This window comes from Chelonia mydas, chromosome 13 (genome assembly GCF_015237465.2).
Source record: "Chelonia mydas isolate rCheMyd1 chromosome 13, rCheMyd1.pri.v2, whole genome shotgun sequence".
NCBI lineage: Eukaryota > Metazoa > Chordata > Testudines > Cheloniidae > Chelonia > Chelonia mydas.
In genome coordinates this window covers 36842358-36865193 of record NC_051253.2, presented here as the reverse complement: position 1 = coordinate 36865193, position 22836 = coordinate 36842358, and the positions used below count along the sequence as shown (strand labels likewise).

The window sequence follows — 22836 nt, the reverse complement described above, 5'->3', positions numbered from 1 at the left end:
GCCTTCCTATTACCTTTCTGTGGGTCCAGTGTTGTTGATCAGTTCTTCTGTGACATCCCACAGCTACTGAAACTCTCGTGCTGATACAAGTGCTAATGAAATAGTGGATATTGTATGTAGTGCTTTTGTGGGGTTATTTTTCTTAATCTCCATATTGGTATCTACATTCACATCTTTTCTGTTATGCTGAGAATCCCCTCTGCACAGGGCAGGTATAAAGCCTTCTCCACTTGTCTGCCACACCGAGTTGTGTTTTCATTGTTTATCAACACTGGAATATACATGTACCTAAGGCCAGGATCAGAATCTTCCCCCTATCAGCGCATGCTGGCTACTATGTTGTATTCTGTGGTTACCCCAGTAATAAATCCACTCATTTTCAGCCTGAGAAACAAAGAGATAAAAGAAGCTCTGGGCAAAATTTCAAGCAAGATATTTTTCACCAAGAGCCTTTTTACTTCTTAATATGTATATAGGTTAATATTCCCTCCCCCGTCCAGGGTCTCGTATTCATAAATGAATGGCGGAATTCCTTTCAAATGCAGAGATGCTTTTAAATTCACTACAGCAGCGGTTCTCAAACTGTGGGTCGGAACCCCAAAGTGGGTCCTGACCCCAATTTAATGGGGTCACCAGGGCTCACTTAGACTTCCTGGGGCCCAGGGCTGAAGCCTGAGCTCCACCGTCCAATGCTGAAGTCGAAGCTGGAGGGCTTCAGGCCTGGGCAGAGGGGCTCAGGTTGTAGATCCCTGACTGGGCCTGAAACCCTTGGGATTTGACCCCCTGCCCTGGGTGGAGGGGCTCGGGTGGGCTCAGGCTTCAGGTTGTGTAGTAATTGTTGTTGTCAGAAGGTTGTCATGGTGCAATGAAGTTTGAGAACCCCTGCACTACAGGACAGTGCTAAAGTACTGTGATGATGTGTATATTATGAAAACTCATGTACAGCAGAACACAATTCTGAGAGTCTTCATTACATGCTAAAATCAGTAATGTGTCTCTAAGCGGTGTTTAAACATGGTGCGTGGGACAGATATGGCAAGTTCCTGCAACAGCATTGAAAAAACCTGACTGCATTAAGTTTCAAAGTCTTTGGAGTCCATTGTAATGAATGCAAAGTTTGTGTAATATTTGTATATATTTGTATATATGAGGGGAAAGCAGTGGACATGTTGTTCCTTGACTTTAGCAAAGCTTTTGACATGGTTTCCCACAGTATTCTTGCCAGCAAGTTAAAGAAGTATGGGCTGGATGAATGGACTATAAGGTGGATAGAAAGCTGGCTAGATTGTCCGGCTCAACAGGTAGTGATCAATGGCTCCATGTCTAGTTGGCAGCCGGTATCAAGTGGAGTGCCCCAAGGGTCGGTCCTGGGGCCGGTTTTCTTCAATATCTTCATAAATGATCTGGAGGATGGTGTGGATTGCACCCTCAGCAAGTTTGCAGATGACACTAAACTGGGAGGAGAGGTAGATACGCTGGAGGGTAGGGATAGGATACAAAGGGACCTAGACAAATCAGAGGATTGGGCCAAAAGAAATCTGATGAGGTTCAACAAGGACAAGTGCAGAGTCCTGCACTTAGGATGGAAGAATCCTATGCACCGCTACAGACTAGGGACCGAATGGCTAGGCAGCAGTTCTGCAGAAAAGGACCTAGGGTTTACAGTGGATGAAAAACTGGATATGAGTCAACAGTGTGCCCTTGTTGCCAAGAAGGCCAATGACATTTTGGGCTGTATAAGTAGGGGCATTGCCAGCAGATTGAGGACGTGATCGTTCCCCTCTATTCGACATTGGTGAGGCCACATCTGGAGTACTGTGTCCAGTTTTGGGCCCCACACTACAAGAAGGATGTGGAAAAATTGGAAAGAGTCCAACAGAGGGGAACAAAAATGATTAGGGGACTGGAGCACATGACTTATGAGGAGAGGCTGAGGGAGCTGGGATTGTTTAGTCTGCAGAAGAGAAGAATGAGGGGGGATTTGATAGCTGCTTTCAACTACCTGAAAGGGGGTTCCAAAGAGGATGGATCTAGACTGTTCTCAGTGGTAATGGATGACAGAAGGAGTAATGGTCTCAAGTTGCAGTGGGGGAGGTGTAGGTTGGATATTAGGAAAAACTTTTTCACTCGGAGGGTGGTGAAGCACTGGAATGCGTTATCTAGGGAGGTGGTGGAATCTCCTTCCTTAGAAGTTTTTGAGATCAGGGTTGATCACAGCAGAGCAGGGTCAGGCTGGCTCCCAGAGTCAAAGATTGGAGTGATCTAGCAGATCATTGGTCCTGATAACAACAGAGGGAAGCATCAAACCCTTCTTGCCTTCTTGCTGCTCTCCTGGGCTGTTCACGCACAGCCTCTGGCATGTAAGCTACTTGGATTGTGCAACCAAATGACACTAGCCAATATCTCCAGTCCCAGACACAATCCTACGAACCTCCTCCTTACAGTGTCCAGGTATGTCCACTGGATGCTGCATCAAACCCTTCTTGCCTTCTTGCCCCCAAATAGTTGGGTGTAAACATGCAACCTGGTCCTACCACTCCCATCTCCCATCTGGTTTGTAAGGCTTGTGTGTGGTGTCCCATTGTCCCTCAAGGGGATGGCTTCCCCACAATGGATTGAACGTCTCCCCACCATGGAAATATTATACACGGCAATTTTTTCAACCAAAAGTAGAAATAAGGCAGGGATGCCTCCCTGTCAAGTGGCTCTCCACCATGCACTGCTTGTAACATCAGAGAGGTCTAGCAAGGGAGATTATTCAGACCTCCCCATTGGCTAAATTCCTCTCTCTGCCCCATCTCACCGGCAATCAGGGCCCAGGAATTCTGGTGGCCTAAATTCAGCTTTTCTGGGGGAAGCTGGAGGGATATTAATTCCCCAGTCCACTGGGATGGCCTGTTGTTCCCCAAACACTCAGGCAAGGTGAGCAGATTTCCTCTCCTGCCCAGCTCAGGGTCCATTACCTTTCCACAAGACAACAGGGAGTCAGAAACTGTGGGAAAACATCTCACCTCCTTCCTGGTTGTAGTTACTTTTGTCATCTGCCAAGCAGCTGTAGTGCACTTTACTTGGACATTTCCCACCCTGGGATAGGTGCTGTAGATTTGGCAGTGCATGGAGGTTGCCTCAGCATCCCTACATTTGGATGGAGACACTGCCCTCACCATGCTCTGTACTGCAACCCAGTCTCTGATAAGGATAGGCCACTTAGAAATGTATTCCTGATCACTGCACTTTGTGGAGTCTCATGCACCCTTTATCTTGTACTGTGTCATGAACTTATCTCTTCTTCACCTTCTTGTTCAGGGTTGGATCACAGAAACCCCCTTTGGGACTGCCACCAAATGTGCTTTGACTACCTCTGAGTCTGTTTTCCCTGCCAGCTTAGGACTTCAGGGCCCTGCCTGGTTTGAGCCAGACATGCTTGCCTGCTGAAAACACAGACCCAGGTCTGAAACATGTCCCCTAAAAGCTGCAGGCTTAACTGAAAACAGCTTAAGAAGTGCTCCTGTCTCCAACACTCAGATGCCCAGATCCAAATGGGGTCCAAACCCTAAATAAATCCTTTTTACCCTGTAAAAATCTTATACAGGGCAAACTCATTAATTGTTTGCCCTCTATAACACTGATAGAGAGATTTGCACAGCTGTTTGCCCCCCCCCATTCCCGCCCCCCAGTACTAATATATACTCTGGGTTAATTAATAAGTAAAAAGTGATTTTATTAAATACAAAAGGTAGGATTTAAGTGGTTCCAAGTAATAACAGACAGAACAAAATAAAATAAAGTAAAATAAAATAAAACATGCAAGTCTATGTTTAATACAGTAAGAAAGTGTTTACAGATGAAATCTCACCCTCAGAGATGTTCCAGTGAGCTTCTTTTACAGACTAGGCTCCTTCTAGTCTGGGTCCAGCAATCACTCACACCCCTGCGGTTACTGTCCTTTGTTCCAGTTTCTTTCAAGTATCCTTTGGGGATGGAGAGGCTATCTCTTGAGCCACCTAAATACCAAATGGAGGGGTCTCCCGGGGGCTTAAACAGACTCTCTCTTGTGGGTGGAGACCCCTCCTCTCTCTTATGCAAAATCTAGCTCCAATATGGAGTTTGGGAGTCACATGGGCAGGTCACATGTCCGTGCATGACTCAGTTTTTACAGGCAGCAGTCATTGTTTACATGCTATCTTGAACATCCTCAAGTAGACTTCTTATGTGGATTGTAGTCTTCCAAGATCCATCATCCGTTAAGTGTTCCTTGATTGGGCACTTAACTTGCAAATTCCTTTCTAAAGAAGCTGACCAAATACCTTACTAAGGCTACTTAAAATCAAACAAGTACACAGCCAATATTCATAACTTTGAATACAAAAATGATACATGCATACAAATAGGATGAATATATTCAGTAGAGCATAATCTTTGCAGAGATATGTTACAAGGCATAGGTAGCATAAAACATATTCCAGTTATGTCATATTTACATTCATAAGCATATTTCCATAGAGCATTATGAGGTGCAACATCACACTTTTAATGAAGAAAGTTCTGTAATATTCCTAGCAGTGCCTTAGCCTATGTTCATTTGGGATTTGTGTCCTCAGAATGGGCCATGTTCTCAAATTCCTTAAATCTCCATTGTCATAAATATAAAGGGAAGGGTAAACACCTTTAAATCTCTCCTGGCCAGAGGCAAAACCCTTTCACCTGTAAAGGGTTAAGAAGCTAGGATAACCTCTCTGGCACCTGATCAAAATGACCAATGAGGAGACAAGATACTTTCAAAGCTGGAGGGGGGAGAAACAAAGGTTCCCTCTGTCTGTGTGTTGTTTTTTCCAGGACCGGAGCAGGAATGCAGGTCAGAACTCCTGTAAAAAAAATCAGTGAGCAATCTAGTTAGATATGCGTTAGATTCTGTTTTGTTTAAATGGCTGAGAAAATAAGTTGTGCTGAATGGAATGTAGATTCCTGTTTTTGTGTCTTTTTGTAACTTAAGGTTTTGCCTAGAGGGATTCTCTATGTTTTGAATCTGATTACCTTGTAAGGTATTTACCATCCTGATTTTACAGAGGTGATTCTTTTACTTTTTCTTTTATTAAAATTCTTCTTTGAAGAACCTGATTGCTTTTTCCTTGTTCTTAAGATCCAAGGGTTTGGATCTGTGTTCACCTATGTAAATTGGTGAGGATTTTTATCAAGCCTTCCCCAGGAAAGGGGGTGTAGGGTTTGGGGAGGATTTTCGGGGGGAAGATGTTTCCAAGCGGGCTCTTTCCCTGTTATATATTTGTTAGGCGCTTAGTGGTGGCAGCAATAAAGTCCAGGGACAAAAGGTAAAATAGTTTGTCCCTTGGGGAAGTTTTAACCTAAGCTGGTAAAAATAAGCTTGGGGCGGGTTTCATGCAGGTCCCCACATCTGTACCCTAGAGTTCAGAGTGGGGAAGGAACCTTGACATCCATAAATCCATTGTATACCCCTGGCCTCACTGACTTCATTGGAGCTATACTGGGGATCAGGGGAACTCACCTGTTTTCTGTGAATCTACATTGATTTACCCAAGTTGGGGATCTGGTCCATTGATTTGAGATTATCTGCACTTAGAGCTATGCACAGATACAAAATTTATATCCGTGGGTGTGTATATCCACACATATAAAGTGGACCTTTGTGGAGCTGCAGGGCTCTAGTGACAGTGTGTGAGACCAGCAGGGTCAAGGCCAGCAATTGGACCAGAAACTGCAGCGGCCAAAGCAGCAGAATGTCGGGCCTCCGCTCGCAAGAGCCAGCACCCAGCCCAGGCAGTTCTTCCATTATGGCTGTACTGCCCCCAGCACGGCCCACGGGTGCAAGCACCAGGCTCACCAGCCGCTGTCCCTGGTCACGCTAGTGTGTGTATGGAGCTTGCATGCTCCCAGACAGCAATTGCACGCCACAATTAAATGACGTCCAGAAGTGGACCTCCATGGTGCTGAATTTCTTCCATTGGCCCCTGTATTAGCAAAAGAGCGTGAGACATAAGGCCTGGTATGAGACAGTACATCCTCACAGAATCTGGCAAGAACGGGACTAATATTGCAGAAATATACATTTCTAAGAAGTACTAGTCACAGAGTACTTACGCAAACACATTTTAATATTAAGTGGTACCAGAACATTCTGATATTAAGGATGGTACAAAAACATTCCCCAAGGACAACAGAAACATACTGATGGCTCCTAAAAGATAAGGTCAGGATAACAGTACTTTATAAAAATGTTTTAATTAAACTAACATGTAAAAGATAATGAATAATAACTAGCCATGTTAGAAGGGAGTAACTACAGTAACTATGACAGAGGGGCAATACTAACTTGTTTGTATTGGGGTATAAAGTTGTTGGTGACACTGGGCATCATACTAGGTAACTCAGGAGGGTGGAAGGCCATGAGTGCCGAGGAAGCCCCCCCACGCTAGGCCCAGACAAACCAAAGTCTCTCCATTCCGTGAACTTTCTGTAATCCTGCCACACTATGAGGAAGCTAGTATAAAAACAGAGACAGAAAGCTGCAAAAACAGTTTAGAGCAGACAGCCTGCTCTCAGAGACAGCCTTCAGACAGCTCCAGCCAGGGTAAGCGTATAGATAAGAAAGGAATGTTTTGCACTAGGTTTCTGCAACACAGGAACGGAAACAACCAAATAAGGCAGGGCTTAATAATGAGGAAACATCTAATTGGCTGCTTTGGCTGTATTATTGTTCAGGGCAATAGGTAATTGGTTGTATATGCTTCTGTAGCTAAGTTGGGAAAAAAGGTATAAATTGTATGATGTAATCTGCAGTCGGTGCTGCAGGATTTGAGACAGCTGTGTCTCCCTGGGCCTGTTTGCAGCTGCAAATAAACTCTCTGCTTCTCCACCCCGTTGTGATTATTGGGTGACGCACACTGGGCAACGAACCCCTACTATTGCTTGCCTTGGGCACTCTGTGCCGGCAACAAAGTTGTATTTCAGAGAGAGTATCTTTGTTTGGCCTTAGGGAAGAATGGAAAGTCCCACCGTTCACTGAGCTGGTCCCTTGTTAAAATTATAATTGTATTAGTGGTCTGGTAGAGTCTGCAGAATACTAGTACCATGCTTTGTTGACAATAAACCTGGCTGAGTGCCTTTGTCCCTTAATGGATCTTGTGGTCATTCAGTCATTCGCATGAGGTCTGATGTGCCAGCTGTTTGTGCAGGGTTGGGGGGCCACACAAAGGAAACACATACACACAGTCAAACATTTATTAACATCTAATCAGACTGGTGACCCTCACACGCAGCCAAAAACAAACACACACAGCCAAAAATCCATTAACATATAACCACAGTCGGAACCTACAGCATTAGGCAATGTTGCTGCTGTTATTTATCTCACTCTGGATACTCTCAGCAACCATGATGCTGTATTGTGAGGAAGCCTCTGCACTGGCTGTTCATAGATTTGTATATTTTTAAGGCCACAAGGAACCATTACATTAAGTAGACAGGCCTCCCATATAACACAGGTCTACCTATATTGAGTATAGGTAACTCAGGGCCTAATCTAATTCACATTCAAATCAAAGAAAGGTTTACCAGTGACTCCACCTGCCACAAAGCTGGCCCAGAAAAAGGGAATAGACCCCTTACATTCTGTGACCTGTGATCACAGTGATCCCTTCTGGCCTTGGCATAGATAGATAGATAGATGCTTATGGGGATGGTTGGATGACTTATATAATGGCATCATAGAGAGTACACTTATAACACTTGCGGATGATACAAAGCTGGGAGGGGTTGCAAGTGCTTTGGAAGATAGGTTTATAATTCAAAATTATCTGGAAAAATTGGAGAAATGGTCTGAAGTAAATAGGATAAAATTCTATAAGGGCAAATGCAAAGTACTCCACTTAGGAAGGAACAATCAATTGCACACATGCACAATGGGAAATGACTGCCTAGGAAGGAGTACTGTGGAAAGGGATCTGGGGGTCATGGTGGACCACAAGCGAAATAACCCTATCACTGTTTCAGAAAAAGTGAACATCATTCTGTGTTGTATAAGCAGGAGTGTTATAAGCAAGAGAAGTATTTCTTCTGCTCTACTCTGAGCTGATTAGGCCTCAACTGGAGTATTGTGTCCAGTTCTGGGTGCCACATTTCAGGAAAGATGTGGAGAAATTGGAGAAAGTCCAGAGAAGAACAAAAAAAATGATTAAAGGTCAAGAAAACATGACCTATGAGGGAAGATTAAAAATGGGTTTGTTTAGTCAGGAGAAGAGAAGATTGAGAGAGGACATGATAACAGTTTTCAAGTACATAAAAGGTTGTTACAAGGAGGAGAGTGAAAGATTGTTCCTTCCCAACTCTGAACTCTAGGGTACAGATGTGGGGACCTGCATGAAAAACACCTAAGCTTATTTTTACCAGCTTAGGTTAAAACTTCCCCAAGGTACAAACTATTTTACCTTTTGCCCTTGGACTTTTTTGCTGCCACCACCAAGCGTCTAACAAATATATAACAGGGAAAGAGCCCTCTTGGAAACATCTTCCCCTCCAAAATCCTCCCAAACCCTACACCCCCTTTCCTGGGAAAGGCTTGATAAAAATCCTCACCATTTTGCATAGGTGTACACAGACCCAAACCCTTGGATCTCAAAAACAATGAAAAAGGCAATCAGGTTCTTAAAAGAAGAATTTTAATTGAAGAAAAAGTAAAGAATCACCTCTATAAAATCAGGATGGTAAATACCTTACAGGGTAATCAGATTCAAAACATAGAGAATCCCTCTATGCAAAACCTTATGTTACAAAAAGACACAAAAACAGGAATATACATTCCATTCAGCACAGCCATTTAAACAAAACAGAATCTAACGCATATCTAGCTAGATTACTTACTAAGTTCTAAGACTCCATTCCTGTTCTGTCCCCGGCAAAAGCATCACACAGACAGAGCGAGCCTTTGTTTCTCCCCCCCTCCAGCTTTGAAAATATCTTGTCTCCTCATTGGTCAGGTGCCAGCGAGGTTATCCTAGCTTCTTAACCTTTACAGATGAAAGGGTTTTTCCTCTGGCCAGGAGGGATTTTAAAGGTGTTTACTCTTCCCTTTATATTTATGACAGAGCCTCTGATAGTGTGGCTGATGTGATTAGGCCCTATGATGGTGTCCCCTGAATAGATATGTGGACACAGTTGGCAACGGGCTTTGTTGCAAGGATAGGTTCCTGGGTTAGTGGTTCTGCTATGTGGTGTGTGGTTGCTGGTGAGTATATGCTTCAGGCTGGGGGGCTGTCTGTAAGCAAGGACTGGCCTGTCTCCCAAGATCTGTGAGAGTGATGGGTCGTCCTTCAGGATAGGTTGTAGATCCTTGATGAGGCGTTGGAGAAGTTTTAGTTGGGGGCTGAAGGTGATGGCTAGTGGCGTTCTGTTCTTTTCTTTGTTGGGCCTGTCCTGTAGCAGGTGACTTCTGGGTGACTTCTGGGTACTCTTCTGGCTCTGTCAATCTGTTTCTTCACTTCAGCAGGTGGGTACTGTAATTGTAAGAATGCTTGATAGAGATCTTGTAGGGATTGTCTCTGTCTGAGGGGTTGGAGCAAATGCGGTTTTATCGTAGAGCTTGGCTGTAGACAATGGATCATGTGGTGTGGTCAGGGTGAAAGCTGGAGGCATGTAGGTAGGAATAGCGGTCAGTAGATTTTCTGGTATAGGGTGGTGTTTATGTGGCCATCGCTTATTAGGACCATAGTGTCCAGGAAGTGGATCTCTTATGTGGACTGGTCCAGGCTGAGGTTGATGGTGGGATGGAAATTGTTGAAATCATGGTGGAATTCCTCAAGGGCTTCTTTTGCATGGGTCCAGATGATGAAGATGTCATCAATGTAGTGCAAGTAGAGTACGAGAGCTGAGGAAGTGTTGTTCTAAGTCAGCCATAAAATGTTGGCATAATGTGGGGCCATGCGGGTACCCATAGCAGTGCCTCTGATTTGAAGGTACACATTGTCCCCAAATGTGAAATAGTTATGGGTGAGGACAAAGTCACAAAGTTTAGCCGCCAGGTTTGCCGTGACATTATCAGGGATACTGTTCCTGATGGCTTGTAGTCCATCTTTGTGTGGAACGTTGGTGTAGAGGGCTTCTACATCCATAGTGGCTAGGATGGTGTTTTCATGAAGATCACCGATGGATTGTAGTTTCCTCAGGAAGTCAGTGGTGTCTCGAAGATAGCTGGGAGTGCTGGTAGCGTAGGGCCTCAGGAGGGAGTCTACATAGCCAGACAATCCTGCTGTCAGGGTGCCAATGCCTGAGATGATGGGGCGTCCAGGATTTCCAGGTTTATGGTTCTACCCAAGACACAAATCAGACGTCAAGAATTATAACATTCAAAAACCAGTTGGAGAACACTTCAATCTCTTTGGTCACTCGATTACAGCCCTAAAAGTTGCAATTCTTCAACAAAAAAACTTCAAAAACAGACTCCAAAGAGAGACTGCTGAATTGGAATTAATTTGCAAACTGGATACAATTAATTTAGGCTTGAATAGAGACTGGGAGTGGATGGGTCATTATACAAAGTAAAACTATTTCCCCATGTTTATTCCGTCCCACCCCCTGCTGTTCCTCAGACGTTCTTGTCAACTGCTGGAAATGGCCCACCTTGATTATCACTACAAAAAGTCCCCCCCCACCCCCCGCTCTCCTGCTGGTAATAGCTCACCTTCAGTGATCACTCTCCTTACAGTGTGTATGGTAACACGCATTGTTTCATGTTCTCTGTGTATATAAATCTCCCCACTGTACTCCTTTTCTTTTTACTGCTCTAAAAGCTTCTCAGCTCAGCTTCTAGTTTTGTGCAATTTGCGACATGACCTTGCAAATGTAGAGTGTGCACCTGTCCCCTTCTCTTCCTTATCTTCTGCTGCCTCCTAGTGCCCATTGCACAGTATAGTCACCCCTTTCTCACCCTCACCCTCTGTTGCCCCAGTGCCCATTATACAGTATAGCTGCCCCTTCCCTATCCTTCAAACTCTGCTGCTCCTATTGTGCATTTTACAGTATAGCCACCCCTTTTTAGTCCCTCACCCTCTGCTGTACCCTAAGGTCTACTGTCCAGTATACATTGTACAACAGTCTATTCTTCTTAACAAAGAGAAGGATGAGGAATGACTTGATTACTGTCTATAAGTATCTACTTGGGAGAAAATACTGAATTGCCATCTATTCAAAATAGCAGAGAATAATAGAGTCATAGAAATGTAGGACTGGAAGGGACCTCAACAGATCTTCTAGTCCAATCCCCTGCACTCATGGCAGGACTATGTATTATCTAGAGCATCCCTGATAGGTGATTGTCTAACCTGTTTTTTAAAACCTCCAATGCTGCAATTTAAGACCAAAGTCATATAGGGAAGGCTTTTAAGTAGAGGTGCTTGGGAATTTTTTGTAGGATGGATTTTCTGGCAAAAAATGCAGTTTCCACAAAAATGAATTCCATTGAAAACTTAAAATAGGAATGTTATGATTTGGGTCTGTTCGACTCAGATGATAATATTTTGTTGTTTGGAACTGACCCAAAATGATTTGTTTCAAAGCAGTTCAACAAAACATTAAACTGCATTTTCCTATCAGTGCATTACCTTCTGGGAGTTGTAATTCCAGCCCCCATTCTTTCTTAAGGGCCAGGCTCCCTGGAGGTCTACATCACCAGTAATACAATGTGGAATTCCACCTGCCCACATTCCATGGTGCATGATGGAGTCATATGTCTCTGGGTGGATTATGAGAGAGGTAGTACATTCAATGAGCCTCTTTCAGATGGCAGAATGGAGCCATCTGGTCAGCTTAATGAATCAGAAATAAATATTTTTATTGCTGGAATCTCAAAATGTGTTATGATATGATAGGTCTATAAAATCAAGACTAGTGTGGAGAAAGTAAATAAGGAAGTGTTATTTACTCCTTCTCATAACACAAGAACTAGGGGTCACCACATTAAATTAATAGGCAGCAGGTTTAAAACAAACAAAAGGAAGTATTTTTTCACACAATGCATAGTCAACCTTTGGAACTTTTCCCTGAGGATGTTGTGAAGGCCAAGACTATAACAGAGTTTAAGAAAGAGCTCGATAAATTCATGAAGGATAGGTCCATCGATGGCTAGTAGCCAGGATGGGCAGGGATGGTGTCCCTAGCCTCAGTTTGCCAGACGCTGGGAATGGGCCACTGGGGATGGATCACTTGTTGATTACCTGTTCTGTTCATTCCCTCTGAAGCACCTGGCATTGACTAATGTCGGAAGACAGGATAATGGGCTAGGTGGACCATTGGTCTGACCCAGTATGGCCTTTCTTATATTCTTAAAAAAATGTTTCAATATTTCCAAGTCACAATTTTTTCAGAATTTCAATTCTGTGAAAAATTTCAAAATTTAATTTTGTTTATCCTCATTTGGAATAAAAACAAATGTTGAAATGCCAGCTTTTCCTGGGGGACAGGAATTCCGGTTATTTTCCAGCTCGGCTTTTATAACACTTATGCAATTCTGAGGTCCCCGCTACAGTAGCCCAAGTCAAACTACTTATAGGAAGGGGGACCAGTGATGACATAAAATATAATGGTCATAGCTGGCTCATTATAAAAAAAAATGTAAAATATTTTGAGTTCCTTTTCCCCCTACCAATTTCTAATATCAAGATTTCTCAGAAAATATTTGGGAAATTCAGAAAAGGTTAACCACCCAAGGGCTCTTTTCTATAGAACTGAGATGTGTCCATTCATATTGTTTTTGTATTTTGTTTTTTCCCTAAAATATTAATATATTTTAAGGCCAGAAGAGGATTCAAGTAATAATAAAATAAAATTCTAAAAATGACATTTTTTCCTAATTTCTTTTGTTAAAATAAAAATATTAAAGGAAACATTTCATGGAAAAACAAAACTCGGTAAATTTCACCAGCACTATATTACACAAGGGAAACTTCTCCATTATGTCTGAGACACTACTTGGGAGATATTTCTCAGAGGCTTATGTGACTGAGGGAAAATTATTTGATTCTTTTAAAAAGATTTTCATTGCTATTTTCCTCAAAGCATCTTTCACCTCCTTGCTCCTGAAGCTGTAGATAATGGGGTTCAAGAGGGCAATTCCCACTGAATAGAAAAGAGAGAACAACTTGTCCACACCCATACCGTAGCTGGACTTGGGACGTACATATATGATAAAGGCCGTCCCGTAGCACAATGTCACCACGATGAGGTGTGAGGAGCAGGTGGAGAAGGCTCTACGCCTGCCTTCAGTGGACCTAATTCTCAGGATGGTGGAGATGATACAGATGTAGGACACCAGGCTCAGAAACAATGGCATCATAAGGGCGAAGGCAGCACCCACGATGATCTGGATCTCAATCCAGTAGGTGTTCCAGCACACCAGCTTCAGCACCGGCTGGATATCACAGAAAAAGTGGTTGATCACATTGGACCCACAAAAAGGAAGTGTGAAGACAGAAGTTGTGTGTCCCATGGCCACCAGCGTGCCACAGATCCACGAACCACCTGTCAGCTGGATGCAAACCCTCTTATTCATGATGGCAGTGTAGCGCAATGGGCTGCATATTGCATTATAGCGGTCATAAGCCATAGAAGCCAGGAGAAAGCATTCAGTAATGCCGAAGAATAGAAAGAAAAACATCTGTACAGCACAACTGGAAAAGGAAATATTTTTATTCTCTGAGAGGAGGTTGGCCAGCATCTTGGGTAGAGTGACTGAGGTGTAACAGAGGTCCAAGAAGGACAAGTTCCTAAGGAAAAAGTACATGGGCGTGTGAAGGGTCAAATCGACATATATGACGATGATGATGAGGATGTTGCCCAGCACTGTGACAATGTAAATGCATAGAAACACCACAAACAGAATGAGATTCGTGTCTGGGTTGTTAGAGAAGCCGAGAATGACAAACTCAGTCACAGAGCTGTTTTTTCTCATTTTCTCCCTGAGCATATTTCATCCTGAGAAGTAAAAAAGAAAACTTGTTAGTTTGATGTTTTAAATCAAGTCAAATTGGCTTCTCTCTCTCTCTCTCTCTCTCTCTCTCTCTCTCTCATGACTTGACCCTATCACTCCACACATACATTCCTCAAACTGATATGGATCATGAAAGAGATCAATTCTCCTGTCACAAGACGGTCAATCCAGAGTCACTTCAAAAATGTTGACGGTTCGCTTTCTCCTCTCAGTCACACCAGCTTTATATAGGTGTATGTTCCTAACCTCAGTAGAAATACAGTTTTGTACTAGCATCAGAGGAACAAAACTTTGACCAACGAAATTATAATTGTATAAAACAGCTTCAATGGATTTACACTGGTGGAACTAAATGTCAAAATCTGCCTCCAGTCTCTTGGAGCATGTATATTAAAATAAAATATTACCCTTTACCAGATTCTCGGCTTGTGAGTGGCACAATCAGGGAAGTTAGGCCAATATGCATTAGATGAGTACATAGACTTTCTTATCATAATGTCAATGCATGGCAATTCCAACTAACTACATGGGAACAGACATGGGGGTTACGTTATGCAATGTGCTACAGAGATGGTCTGCTTCTCTTCTCCTTTCCATGTGATTGACAACAGTCCATTGACTTCAGTGCCCTTAATCCTGGTCTCATTCACTTAGCCCCCTCTTTGGTCATGCCTCCACCTCTGTGCCCCTCTTTATCTACCCATTAACCTTCCCCATTCTAAACCTTTTCTGGTCCCTTTCTTTTCCACCAATTCTCCTCTTAGTGACACTAAGATAAATCAGGAATAGCTTCACTGGACCCAAGTGATTTGCACCAATATTATAGCATGGTAAGGAAGATCAGGGTCTGTGTTTCTCTCTATGGGTATGCCTATATTGCACAGATGTTTGGAGGTGTTTGGAGTACATACACTGTATGAGTCCCTTAGCACAGCAGTGTAGATGGTGAGGCATGGCTTACAGGAGTAGAGGAAAGACATTTGAGAGCCTTAGCATATGTACCCTACAGGGCTTTCAACATTCCTAAGCAGTGCTTGACCCACATACACTTTTATTTCTAGCAGTGTAGTGTCCTGCAGCCTCCGCACTGCTGGGAGCCTTTCACCACCACAGGCAACAAATTTGGAAAGGGGGAAAAGCTCCAGCAGCTCCCTACAGCCTCCCATTGCTATAGCCTTTCACTGCCACACCCTGCAGTTAGGACACAGCATCCCTTTCCCTGTGGCATACAGATACATGTGTAGTTCCTGTACCCTACTCACTGCCACCAGTGACAAGATGTAGGACATCTAGATCATGCTTGGAAAGGGTGATTACCCTCTTGAATGCGTGCCCTAAAAAGGAATCAGCATTACTGAGTTCAGTTTTTTATTGTAATTTTATTATATTTAGCTATATATGAGGACTTCTCTTCAGTGACATAGAGTTGGTTTCTTAGGCTCTTTTGAAAGTCTTAGGCTCTTTTGAAAGTCCCAATCTGATTTGAATAAATATTTTGAGAGTCTGCCAAATGTATGTGTCAATCTACAATTATTTAGGGCATGTTTAAATAATTTAATTTACACAATTATCTACAATTATTTAGGGCATGTTTCTCCTCTCTCTTAAAGGGACATAAATCATGAATAACTACTGATACTGATAGAGTAAGTCATTGAAATTGATGCAGTTATGCCAATGAAAAATAGTAGTAAAGCTGTGATAGCTTTACACCTATCCAATCAGATCCTCTTCTGATGTCGCTGTGGTTCCATTAGTGGAAAACCAATGTAAATGAGATCAGTATCAAGCAATCTGCCTGCCTGCTTCAGAGTATTAAGTATATTTGGTAGAAAATTTGAATTTATGATGCATGGTAAATGCTAAGTTTTCAAAATTTCATTTAATCACAAATCAGGATGAAAGGCAAAGTCTCTGATTTTTTTATGACGAATTATATATTTTTTAAAAATTGTTTGTATCTTATAAACACATATTGGAATGTTTCATTTCAATAAGGTCAAATAAGGTCAGTGTTATCATTTTGATTGGACCGGAATAGAATAGAAAAAAGCATTTTGATATTGTTATTTCAAAATGCAGACAAAATCAATACGTTTCCATGTAAAATGTTTTGATTCCATCCAACCAGCATTTTCTGCAGGAAAATTGTTGTGTTGGAATATTTTCAAACAGTTCTACAGTTAACTGCTGTAGAGTTACCCATGGCTTTAAGCTAAGTGGGATTGAAATCAGGGCTTTGAAACAGAGCACATTTCAGTTCAAGAAGTAATAGGGATTTCACAAGACTCATCTAGATTGAGCTCATTTAGAAGAATCCAAGGAAATAAACATAATTCTAGACAAATCAAGAAATTTCTCACCTGGTCTGTATTCCACATTTGTCTCCTCCCTGTGATTACCAAGGAATTCAGTCACAGGTGGAACTGGAATATTTAACAGCTTCTTTATAAGCCTCAGGGACATATACTTTTTTACACCCTAGATGCCTCATTATATGAAGCCATAACATAATTATTAAGAGAGTACTTTTGCTCCCATTATAATCAGTGCCAAACATCTGATGATTTCAACAGAGTAGAATATGGCATTGAATGTTTTGCATCTTAGGAACAGACATCCAGCTGGCACTTAAGCTCCTAAATCCCATGGGCACATTTTCCAGTCCCACCTCTAATACCTAAGCAAGGACCTCAGGGTTTGGTCCAAGGGCGGGATGCTTCCAGCGAGAAGCCATTGAGTACATGCAATTCCCATCCAAGGACTTGCAGAATGGTTGCAACACACCACAGTTACAGGACTGGGCCCATAAAGGTTTCAACAAATGACAACAGCACCAGTCCAAAGGGAAGATTCTTACAAACAATAATTCTTTGATCTACAGAAGCCTCAACATTTTCAATATGAGTAAGATTGGCAGAAACTGGCCCTAATTAATTCAGGGTAAAATTTTCAAAACCTAAGTGACTTGGAAACTTCAGTACCATTAACATAAGAATATAAGAATATAAGAACAGCCTGACTGGGTCAGACCAAAGGTCCATCTAGCCCACTATTCTGTCTTCTGACAGTGGCCAATGTCAGGTCTCCAGAGGGAATGAACAGAACAAGTAAACATCAAGTGATCCATCCCCTGTCACCCACTGCAAGCTTCTGGCAAAATTTTGGAGGTGACTTAAAATACATCTACAGTACTGGCTGTTCATGTGTCTACATATACCTGTGTGGTTGTGCGATAGTTCTCTCTTGCCCACCATGAAACCCAGTATCACCTGTCTCAGGGTGAGTATGGGGTGAGTAAGCTAGCATGCCTGGGTGGTGTGAATAAGTACATGCCTCAGGCTGTGGAATGGCTCTGTGTCCATGCTAGTGTGCAATGTAGAAGGGTGAAGAGGTACTCACCAGGATTTGAGTTCCAATAGTCCTCTACCCCCTTTCCCCCAGTGCATTGTACCCTTTTCTGCCTGACCCTTACCCAGTCTGTAATTGTCCCTGTCCCTCCCCTTCGATTTCACTGGCAGTGGTGAGCTGCAGTGCCTCACCAGAACACTTTTCTGCTACATTCTTTTGATCACTCCAGGTGAACATGGAACCTTCTCCTAGAGTGGCCGCTTGGCCAGCTGAGCACACATGTGTGGCCACTGTACACGGATGTCCATGACTTCCCCTGGAGCAAGAAGGATGTACACCTGTACAGGGAACTTTCATAGAGGCTGGAGCAATCAGAGATTCACTGGACCTTAGTGGAGAGACTCACAGGTGTGGTGGGCCAATGAGTTCGGAATCTGCCTGCTGCCATGGCCGCTGGATCTCTTTGGGAACCGGCACCACCTCCTCCTTCTCCAGCTGGCACAAATGGTGCTGCTTTGGCAGAGAACCCAGGGCCCAGGAGACCAAGAGGAGACCACAGGAATCCCAGGACAACAACCTCCACCAGAATCCAAATCCCCTCACAGAAGGAACCACCTCAGTTTTCAAGAGGCGAACAAAGAGCCTGAAGCAGTCCTGGAAGCCCATCAAGTGCCAAACCCCAAAATCCCACACAGGGCACGTTGCTGGTTGTCCCCCATAGTCGTTCCCCCCTTCTCAGGGTGAGGTGATAGGGAAGGGCAAGGAGACAGGTTCAGAAACACTGACAGTTATCCATCGTTCAGGGAATCTGTCCCACCGTGTTTTGTTTATTTACACATCATTTTACAAAAGTTTCAGTTACACATCCGATATTTCAGTTTTAATAAACATTACAACTTTCCTTTATTTGTGTGTGAACCTTCCTTCCTAAGTATGGTGAACATAAGATGTTGTCAGGTCGGGAACTGGGCCCCATTATTCCCAGCACATTCATAAGAATAGTGTAACTGTCTGATGTCATCACACTGAAAGCATTTTTCTGTCCATTCCACCCTCACTAACCACCACCCCCAGGTCCATATATATCTCAAGTCCCAAGGATACATGAGAGGGATGGGGGAAGTGCATTGTTATGTGCTTAGGAAGCGCCGGTAGTTTTAAAAGCAGCAGAACTCACAACGAAGAAAAGGGGTAGATAAATGTCTTTATGGCTTAAATAATACAGAACAATGAGACACAATGCAAGTTACAATGCAGGCAACCAGTGATGAAACAGCCCCTTCTCCCCCACAAACTACATACCCCCACAAACCTTGACCAGTTTCAGCCTTCTGTTAAGTGCTCCATAACAGTCACTTAGGGCACAGCTGCACAGCAAATAGACCTCTGTGGCTCATCCATCCCTGCCAGCTCTGGCTCACACAGGACTCCGGCTGCGGGGCTTTTTCATTGCTGTTTAGACTTCATTGCTGTCTAGTCTGGATTCGGGCTGGACTCTGGTCTCTAGGAACCCTGCGAGGTGGGAGGGTCCCAGAGCCTGAGCCTGAAAGTCCAGCCCGAGCCTGAAAGGCTACACAGCAATGAAACAGCCTCACAGCCCGAACTCTGCGAGCCCCAGTCAGCTGGCACAGGCCAGCCATGGATTTTTCTTTGCTGTGCAGACATGCCCTAGGTGCACTTAGCACTGCCAAAGAGCGAATGGTGAAAGAAAAGAATCTTGGTGAGTCATTCAGACCAATGGAGTGTTCCCCATTCCAAAAAGGTTCATGAACAAGTGAGAACATAAACACAAAGAGATTTGCAATCTGATTGCAATACAACGTGGCTGCCATGCTACACGCCACAAACCCTACCCTACCACAATAGAGGCACCCTGCAGTGAATAGTCACAGGAACAAATGGCTAATGACCATCAGCTACAAGGGAACAAAATGCTCACAGAGCGATTAGTGCCAGTGATCCCTCATGTGTTTCTCCAACAGCCGCAAAGATTGTGAAAGTTTGCTTTGGAACAGGCAGAAGAGGTCGTGCCAAACACATGCACAAAAGTCATCCCTGATTTCTCTTGCCCACTTGCAATCCAGAGCAGTCTGCATGTGGCTTGTATCTGGCTGCCTGTAGACTGTTTGTGAACCAGACATGCTCTCTGCCTACTCTGCACAGAAGTTCTCCTGCTTACCCTCACACAACTCGTGCAGCATGCAGCAGATGATGGTTATGTGAATCATAAAGTATACAGGGAGTGGAAGATGGGAGGGATCAGAAAGGAAAGCTACCTTATTGAGGTCAGAACATGTAGGGATAAAGTGAGAAAGGCTAAAAGTCAAGTAGAGTTGGACCTTGCAAAGGGAATTAAAACCAATAGTAAAAGGTTCTATAGCCATATAAATAAGAAGAAAACAAAGAAAGAAGAAGTGGGACCGCTAAACACTGACGATGGAGTGGAGGTTAAGGATAATCTAGGCATGGCCCAATATCTAAACAAATACTTTGCCTCAGTCTTTAATAAGGCTAATGAGGATATTAGGGATAATGGTAGCATGACAAATAGGAATGAGGATATGGAGGTAGATATTACTATATATGAGGTAGAAGCGAAACTCGAACAGCTTAATGGGACTAAATCGGGGGGCCCAGATTATCTCCATCCAAGAATATTAAAGGAATTGGCATCCAAAATTGCAAGCCCATTAGCAAGAATTGTTAATGAATCTGTAAACTCAGATTTTGTACTGTATGATTGGAGAATTGCTAACATAGTTCCTATTTTTAAGAAAGGAAAAAGAAGTGATCCAGGTAACTACAGGCCTGTTAGTTTGACATCTGTAGTATGCAAGGTCTTGGAAAAAATTTTGAAGGAGAAAGTAGTTAAGGACATTGAGGTCAATGGTAAATGAGACAAAATACAACATGGTTTTACAAAAGGTAGATCGTGCCAAACCAACCTGATCTCCTTCTTTGAGAAAGTAACAGATTTTTTAGACAAAGGAAACACAGTGGATCTAATTTACCTAGATTTCAGTAAGGCGTCTGATACCGTGCCACATGGGGAATTATTAGTTAAATTGGAAAAGATGGGGATCAATATGAAAATTGAAAGGTGGATAAGGAATTGGTTAAAGGGGAGACTACAGAGGGTCATACTAAAAGGTGAACTGTCAGGCTGGAAGGATGTCACCAGTTGAGTTCCTCAGGGATTGGTTTTGGGACCAACCTTATTTAATCTTTTTATTACTGACCTTGGCACAAAAAGTGGGAGTGTGCTAGTAAAGTTTGTGGATGCTACAAAGGTGGGAGGTATTGCCAATTTAGAGAAGGACCAGGAGGATCTGGATGACCTTGTAAACTGGAGTAATAGTAATAGGTTGAAATTTAATAGTGAGAAGTGTAAGGTCATGCATTTAGGGATTAATAACAAGAATTTTAGTTATAAGCTGGGGACACATCAATTAGAAGTAACAGATGAGGAGAAGGACCTTGGAGTATTGGTTGATCACAGGATGACTATGAGCCGCCAATGTGATATGGCCATGAAAAAAGCTAATGCGATCTTGGGATGCATCAGGAGAGGTATTTCCAGTAGAGATAAGGAGGTTTTAGTGCCTTATACAAGGCACTGGTGAGACCTCATCTGGAATACTGGGTGCAGTTCTGGTCTCCCATGTTCAAGAAAGATGCATTCAAACTGGAACAGGTACAGAGAAGGGCTACTAGGATGATCCAAGGAATGGAAAACCCATCTTATGAAAGGAGACTCAAGGAGCTTGGCTTGTTTAGTCTAACCAAAAGAAGGCTGAAGGGAGATACGATTGCTCTCTATAAATATATCAGAGGGATAAATACCGGAGAGGGAGAGGAATTATTTAAGCTTAGTACTAATGTGGACATAAGAACAAATAGCTATAAACTGGCCATCAGGAAGTTTAGACTTGAAATTAGATGAAGGTTTCTAACCATCAGAGGAATAAAGTTCTGGAATAGCCTTCCAAGGGAAGCAGTGGGGGTAAAAGACGTATCTGGCTTCAAGATTAAACTCGATAAGTTTATGGAGGAGATGGTATGATGGGATAACATGCTTCTGGCAATTAATTGATCTTTAACTATTCATGGTAAATAGGCTCAATGGCCTGTGATGGGATGTTAGATGGGGTGGGATCTGAGTTACTACAGAGCATTCTTTCCGGGGTATCTGGCTGGTGAATCTTGCCCATATGCTCAGGGTTCAGCTGATCACCATATTTGGGGCTGGGAAGGAATTTTCCTCCAGGACAGATTGGAAGAGTCCCTGGGGGCTTTTCGTCTTCCTCTGTATCATGGGACACGGGTCACTTGCTGGAGGATTCCCTGCACCTCAAAGTCTTTAAATCATGATTTGAGGACTTCAATAGCTCAGACATAGGTGAGAGGTTTATCGCAGGAGTTGGTGGGTGAGATTCAGTGGTCTGCATTCTGCAGGTCAGACTAGAAGTGTGAGCAACAAGGGTGATGTCGTGGTTGGAGTCTGCTATAGACCACCGGACCAAGGGGATGAGGTGGACGAGGCTTTCTTCCGGCAACTCACAGAAGTTACTACATCACAGGCCCTGGTTCTCATAGGAGACTTCAATAACCCTGATATCTGCTGGGAGAGCAATACAGCAGTGCACAGACAATCCAGGAAGTTTTTGGAAAGTGTAGGGGACAATTTCCTGGTGCAAGTGCTGGAGGAACCAACTAGGGGCAGAGCTCTTCTTGACCTGCTGCTCACAAACCAGGAAGAATTAGAAGGGGAAGCTAAAGTGGATGGGAACCTGGGAGGCAGTGACCATGAGATGGTCGAGTTCAGGATCCTGACACAAGGAAGAAAAGAGAGCAGCAGAATACGGACCCTGGACTTCAGAAAAGCAGACTTTGACTCCCTCAGGGAACTGATGGGCAGGATCCCCTGGGAGAATAACATGAGGGGGAAAGGAGTCCAAGAGAGCTGGCTGTGTTTTAAAGAATCCTTATTGAGGTTACAGGGACAAACCATCCCAATGTGTAGAAAGAATAGTAAATATGGCAGGCGACCAGCTTGGCTTCACAGTGAAATCCTTGCTGATCTTAAACACAAAAAAGAAGCTTACAAGAAGTGGAAGACTGGACAAGTGACCAGGGAGGAGTATAAAAATATTGCTCGGGCATGCAGGAGTAAAATCAGGAAGGCCAAATCACACCTGGAGTTGCAGCTAGCAAGAGATGTTGAGAGTAACAAGAAGGGTTTCTTCAGGTATGTTAGCAACAAGAAGAAAGTCAAGGAAAGTGTAGGCCCCTTACGGAATGAGGGAGGCTACCTAGTGACAGAGGATGTGGAAAAAGCTAATGTACTCAATGCTTTTTTTGCCTCTGTCTTCACGAACAAGGTCAGCTCCCAGACTACTGCAGTGGGCAGCACAGCATGGGGAGAAGGTGACCAGCCCTCTGTGGAGAAAGAAGTGATTTGGGACTATTTAGAA

The 22836-nt window shown here is 43.4% G+C and overlaps 1 protein-coding gene across 1 annotated transcript; it reads right to left on the bottom strand.

Annotated features, from left to right (window-relative positions):
• Nucleotides 1–13015: 13015 nt before the first annotated feature.
• Nucleotides 13016–21025, bottom strand: LOC102934959 (olfactory receptor 10C1). The gene is made up of 2 exons (XM_007069722.4): nucleotides 21003–21025; nucleotides 13016–13958 (listed from the first exon to the last, which is right to left on the bottom strand). The coding sequence occupies exons 1-2, from the start codon at nucleotides 21023–21025 to the stop codon at nucleotides 13016–13018; spliced, it is 966 nt and encodes a 321-aa protein (XP_007069784.4).
• Nucleotides 21026–22836: the final 1811 nt, after the last annotated feature.